We start from the raw sequence: 6,471 nt of genomic DNA on the forward strand, positions 1-6,471 counted from the left end.
TTTTTCGATACTTTGGAATGAAAATTACAGCAAAGAAACTACACCTTTTCCATAGAAAGGCCAATCATATCAGCCACCAACAAGCTTTGGATCACCACTGGTAGATCATTTACTACCATTAAATCATTGGGCTGCTCTGCCCCGAGTTTGGCAAGCGCATAAGCACACCCATTGCCGTCACGGAGAATGTGTTGAATTGAGCATTCACAACCTTGAAGAATGACTCGTCCATCTTCAATCAGACCTCTGACAGAGCAGTTTCTATCTGGGCCTTCCTCCATTAGCTCGACAACTTGCGCTGCATCAGTCTCAATTGTCACCTTAAGTCATCCAGCGTTGTAGGAGTATTGTCGGTCCTTTGTACACTGCCCATATCTTAGCTTCCAAGCTGGTACAATTTTCTATCTCTTCTCCCACATTCAATATCTCAATCAATTAAATGTTCTCTCACACCCACATAGTCACAAAAAAAAAAAAGATAAATAAAAAAATTCAAATCATCCTAAAACTATTTTCAAAACTCATAACCAAACAAATTTTCAATTTTTAAAACTCTTATCAACCACTTACCTTTCAAAATACAACTCAAAACTCAAAATTTATTTCAAAAACTAATCAACCAAACGGAGCTTTAATGTCCTTGCAATAGTTTTTTTACTTGCCATTGCTATTGAAATTTTCACAAAGTTGTCATTGATTTGTTGTTTTTTTCCCCCCACATACCATTGAAACCTAATTGGGATAGAAGAAATTCAATGCACTATGTTTGGTTAAATTTTGTCTTCTATTTATTTATTTTTTTAAAAAAAAATTAGGATTGGAGAAATTCAATTCACCATTTTGGTTGAACTTTGTCTTCTATTTTTTCTATTAAAATAAAAAGTGGTAAATTGAATTACTCGTCCTAATTTTTTGTAACTATTTCTAATGCTAATGTAACTCTCCCAATTTTATTATTTAGATATTTTCCTAAATTCCTTATTGAAGTCCTTTTCCAAATTATAGTTATGGAAGTAAAACAAGCTGAATAGAATAATTAATATCCACTCTCGCATAAATATTTACAATAGACGAGCAACATTGTCTCCATAACACTTTAATCTTTCATCTACAATCTCTATAAGGACTCATAATGAAATAAATAATTCCTTGAACTTTAAACTAGTGTAACTGACCCTGACAATATCATCCAATTCTTGTAGAATTATTCCACACTTTAAACCTCCAACACAAATCCACCATGCCATATATATTTACACAATTCTATAGCCAAACAACAAATATAACATAACTAACAACTGACTTCATTAAGCCAATCCAACGCAGTTTACCAGACACTAATCAAAAGGAAAGTTGGAACCTATCTCAAAACGCCACGCTTTACTAGTAGTTAACCGGAAGGAATGCAGAACTTCTATTAAGTCCAACAGTCCATACGCTTTACCAGGCATTACTTCAGAAGGAAGGCAAAACCTCTATCAAGTGCCACGTTTTACCGGTCCCAAGATAGAAAGAAACGGGCCCTCTTACTGAGAAACAACCACAACCACTTAATCCAAACTCTCGAGCATAGTGTGTCGTGGGGTATTCTGTTATGCTGAATTGGGTCACATCGGCGCAAAATACCAAATTAAGGGACTTAAGTGCCGTCCCAACAACCGCCATACCCATTCTTAAGTGATGATGCCCACATGCCCTCAAAAAAATCTCACCATTTTCCTCCATCAGATAGGATAGTCCACTCATGCGGCTCAAACCAAAGACCCCATTATTGAAAAGAGATCTGCAAACCCTGCATGTTCGTCATATCTGAGCCAAAGGTAAAGGGTGAACTTCCAACACTTGTTTCAGCACATCCAAGATTTCATCTCTAAGAGCTGCTTCATTCTTGTCCTGAATCTGGTTTGTAAAACATATTCCTCATCATATTTACATAAGAAGCATAAAATACTAGATATGACATTGCATTACATACAGTTTGCCCACTTACTTCCATGAACGGGTGTTCCCATGGATTTAAACATTTCAGATCTAGCCCCTGCAGGGGAATGAAAAAGATGCAGCTGAGGAATCTTGAATACGTTGAAATATAGAATATTTGAGCGATAAAAGAAAAGAAAGCATATAAGAAACTCCAAATGGAAATGTTCATAGTCGGTAAATTAAGCACAGAAGGCATATAAATTTGTGCACACTTTTCTTCTATATGAATATAATGAACTTTCCATTCCAATTTTGATTTATTCTTTCTACTATCAAAAATCATGTCAATAACAACATAAATGTATTATGTTCAGTCCTAAGAGGGTAAAAGATGATTAGTCCAAATTTCAAAGGGCAGGATGATTGAAAGTGAAGTACATCTTTAAGTCAACCACAATTAGCCTGTGAATGCTCAGTTGAGTAAACAGCTTAACCCATGAAGTAACATCATCAGTATTGAGTATAGTAAGAAACAGAAATAACAGGAGGTTAGATTACCCAAAAATAAACAATGAGAGGGGAGAAAATGACCTGTCCAAATTCACATAGATGGAATAAAACATCTCAAATGCGTGTAAATTCATGAATGTCACATATTCATGAAGAAATAAAACATCATTACAAGAGAGTGGATATGGTAATTTTGTGGGAGAGGAGAGGAGAGGGACAAACCAGAAAAGCATCATAGGCACAAGCTTCCTCCAAAAAAATTAGGAATGCATCTCTGGTGGTAAACAGTAGCTCAAGTACACCGACACATGTATGGTCCGCGGGTTCAAACACGGGCAAAGCCAAAGCTGATCTAATTTGGCAACTTAAAGCATGTTCGAGTTGTGGATACTCTTTGTTAGAGTAATACTCGACATTCGGAGAGGACTCAACCAATTGATGCTTGAATACACGGCAAGGAAGCCCAAGTTGTTGTTCAGTAGCCCCCCATCCACGTAAAATTTATAGGGTATGTTTGGTTTGCATTTGGGAGATAAGTTTTAGAAAAAAATTTCTAAAAAATTGTTTGGTTTGAATTTTTCTCAAAAAAATTTTAAAATCACTTTATCTCTCTTATACATCAATCAATCACTTTTTCTCTCTCTTCTCTCCTTCTCAATCACTTTTTCTCTCACACACATCTACTCAAATTCTCCCAAAATATCAAATCATCCCAAACTCCCAAAAAAACAACTCTCCCAAAATATACAACCAAACAAATCAAAAAAATTTCTACACTTTCTCCCCAAATTTTTTTTCAAAAACAACTCTCCCAAAAACAAACCAAACAAGCCCATAGTCTTTAGAGATCATCCTATACCAACAAAGTCCTTTATATATTTTACTAAGAGCGAAAGGTTGGTTTTGGGTTGTAAGAATAGCCTCGCCGTCTGTTGTTATGGGTGCCCAATATTGAACTAGTAATGCATCAATTCTGGAACTGTTGAATACTTTTCCAACCACACATTTGATCTCGTCTTTTAACTCCCACTTCTCGGATTTGGGAATCAAATCCGAATTATCTGCTGCTATTCAACACAAAATTATCATGTCAAAAAAAACCCAATGCCAGAACTTACCGACCACTCTATGTCTATGTCTATGTCTATGTCTATGTCTATGGGATCAATCTTACATTTTTGTTCTTAGGAATGTTAACATACTCACCGTAAGAGCAGAAAACGCCCGAATTTCTATCCTCCGGTTGCCAAGATTTGATTTCCGTCTCCAAATCTTGATATCCATCTCTGTCCATTCCTTCATCTCCTCTTCCTCCTCCTTCATGGATACCACCGCCCTCACCAGCACCATGCAACAAAAGCATCATCCCCCGTTCACCAACACCGCACCGCCTTCCCCTTCCCCTTCCGAAAAAAGTTTTCGTTTGTTGGAGAAGAGAGCCTTCTCGAAGGGGTTCTTTTCTGAACCCATTCACAACCTTGATCTGGTTCATCCGGTACACATGGTTCTAAGATTTTTTTTTGCAGGGGAAGAGAGCCTTCTAGAAGGGGTTTTATTCTGAACCAATTCAAAAAACTGCATCTGGTTCATATGGTTCAAGAATATTTTTTTTTTTATATATGTGAACTTATATTAAAATTTAATATTTTGATAATAATCATATATGTTAGATTTTTTAGGAAATTTTTTTATACTTATTTTTAATGCATTAAAATTTTATTATGAGGAAATTTTGATTAAATTTCTTAAAAGACTTGGAGGTTGGGAGAAGTTTATAAATTTTTATGATGGTGCTATATCCACCAATTCGTATACACATTAGTGTATCAACTGCTGTTGTGATATTATTATTGACCATATTTATTATATAGGTTATAAATAACTAAAACTATACAAATGATGTCATATCGTCTGTTGGTACATTAGTGTGTACATTAATTGGTACATATAGTATTATTCAATTTTTTTTTATTCTTGCCCTTAATGCATTAAATTTTTATTATGAGGGGATTTTGACCAAAAAATAATGTTAGAGATCTCAAAAATTCTACCAAATTTTTTACCAAATGTTTCACATGAGTGTGAGACCTACATAATGTGGGTCCTATGTGGGTCTCATACTCATGTAAGACATTTGGTAAAATTTTTGATAAACTTTTTGTAGTCTCTAGTATTTTTGTTGACCAAATCTCTCAAAAGATTTGAAAGTTAGAAGAAGTTAATAAATAGTGAGTTTTTTTTCAAATCAAAAAATTAAAATTAGCGTATTAAAACTCTCACAAAATTTATGAATTAAAAACTCCTTTTTTATTTTATATAATATATAGATAGATGGGGCATGTAAGAAAAATAACTTGTAACTCGAATAGTCCAAGGCTCAATTGGCCCGAATTGCAAAACGATGTTGTTTTGCAATATAGATATTTTTTTTTCTTCTTTCTCTTTTGTATCTGAAACAGGGGCGTGAGAAGTGACAGAAAGCAAAAGAAGAGAGAAGAAAGAGCGAGAGCGATGGCGATAGGCGATGGCGGCGGTGCGAGATGGTGATGGGCGACGGTACGAGATCTGTGGGCGACGGTGCCAGATCTATGTTTTTTTTTTTTTTTTTTTTTGAAAATCTGTGTTTGATGATTAAAAAAAAAAAAAAATTGTTGATGATGATGCTGCTGGTGATGATGTTGATGAAGATGAAAATCTGTATTTGATGATGAAAAAAAAAATAAATTGTTAATGATGATGATGTTGATGAAGATGTTGTTGCAAACTCTAATTTCAAAAAAAAAAAGATTTGTTGCAAACTCTGGTGATGATGCTGGTTGTTGATGTTGATGAAATCCAATCCTTTTTTTTTTTATGAAACTCAGTCCCTTTCTTCTTTTGATGAAACCCAGTCCCTTTTTTCTTCTTCTTTCTTCTTCATCCTCTTTATTTCATAACAGAAAGAAGGAAAAAAAATAAAAATAACAAAAATAACAAAACAACATCATTTTACTATTCAAACCATTTTAACCCTCAATTTTTTCGAGTTATAAAACGGGATTGAGGCATGTAAATATATTTTTCAATAGGTTCCTTGCCCGAATAAAAAGAAATGGGGCCGAGCAAATGCATTTTTCCAGTCGGCATGGGGTTTATAAACTTCTCTCTAGACTCTGATCCGAGTCCAAGGATTCATCCGAGATTGGATCTGTAATTAATGAGTTTGAAAAGAAAAATAATAATTAAATGGGCCAGTGAGTACAATTTTTCCAATCACTAATTATGGGTAACGAAGGGTTCACAAGACAAAAGCATAAGGTTCAACAGTTCAAAGATTCATATTAGACTTGAGGTTCAATGAATTTTCAAATCACGTTTGTGGTCACGCCTCCTTTTACAAGTTTGTGAGGGTTTATTTGGTGTTGCTAGGCAACTATTTCATACTATTTATTCAATCTGTGGATGGTAGAAGACAAGGGAAAAATAAGATGTGAATTGAAACTAAAATGAATAGAGAATTATATGATATTTTAGATATTTGAGTATGAATTTATAATATTATTATTAAAATTGAGACAAGATATGATTTGTTGGTGATGTCAAATCTTAAAATTTTTTTATGTAATTTTCTTATTCAAAATTTTCCAACTACTACGGGGTTCATTGAGTTTTCGCTACTCTTCAAGATTTGAATTTGGTGTCCAGAGGGTTCAATGACAAGCCCATTATTGAGGTTCAATGGGTTCTATGTAAAGTTTGGCAGAATAAAAAAAAAGTGGGCCAGCAAACACATTTTTTCCACCACTATGGGGTCTATAAAGTTCTCTTTAGACTCTGATTGGAGTCCAAAGGGTTCATTCGAGATTGGATCTGTGTTAGAAAAAAAATTTAAAAAATGGGCCTAGTGAATACAATTTTTCCAACCACTTACGAGGGGTTCATACGACAAAGCATTATATTCAACAGTTCAAAGAGCTCTACTGAATGGTTCACGTTAGGCTTAAGGTTCAATGAATTTTCAAATCAGGTAACCTTCGAATCACTTTTATGGTCACACCT

At 34.4% G+C, this 6,471-nt stretch overlaps 1 protein-coding gene across 5 annotated transcripts; it reads right to left on the reverse strand.

The window, feature by feature from the left end:
• Positions 1-1,028: 1,028 nt before the first annotated feature.
• On the reverse strand, positions 1,029-5,280 carry LOC114291992 (uncharacterized). 5 transcript variants are annotated; one of them, XR_014349497.1, is made up of 3 exons: positions 2,656-3,253; positions 1,991-2,038; positions 1,029-1,899 (listed from the first exon to the last, which is right to left on the reverse strand). XR_014349497.1 is itself a non-coding variant. In XM_082903283.1 (3 exons), the coding sequence occupies exons 1-3, from the start codon at positions 3,781-3,783 to the stop codon at positions 1,804-1,806; spliced, it is 288 nt and encodes a 95-aa protein (XP_082759409.1). In that variant the 5' UTR covers positions 3,784-5,226; the 3' UTR covers positions 1,029-1,803. The 5 variants fall into 5 exon arrangements, 2 of the variants coding, with proteins under 2 accessions (XP_082759409.1, XP_082759408.1); XR_014349498.1 differs by lacking the exon at positions 2,656-3,253 and adding an exon at positions 2,515-2,642; XM_082903283.1 differs by lacking the exon at positions 2,656-3,253 and adding an exon at positions 3,640-5,226.
• Positions 5,281-6,471: the final 1,191 nt, after the last annotated feature.

Source organism: Camellia sinensis, chromosome 13 (assembly GCF_055761805.1).
Source record: "Camellia sinensis isolate YWXY chromosome 13, ASM5576180v1, whole genome shotgun sequence".
NCBI lineage: Eukaryota > Viridiplantae > Streptophyta > Magnoliopsida > Ericales > Theaceae > Camellia > Camellia sinensis.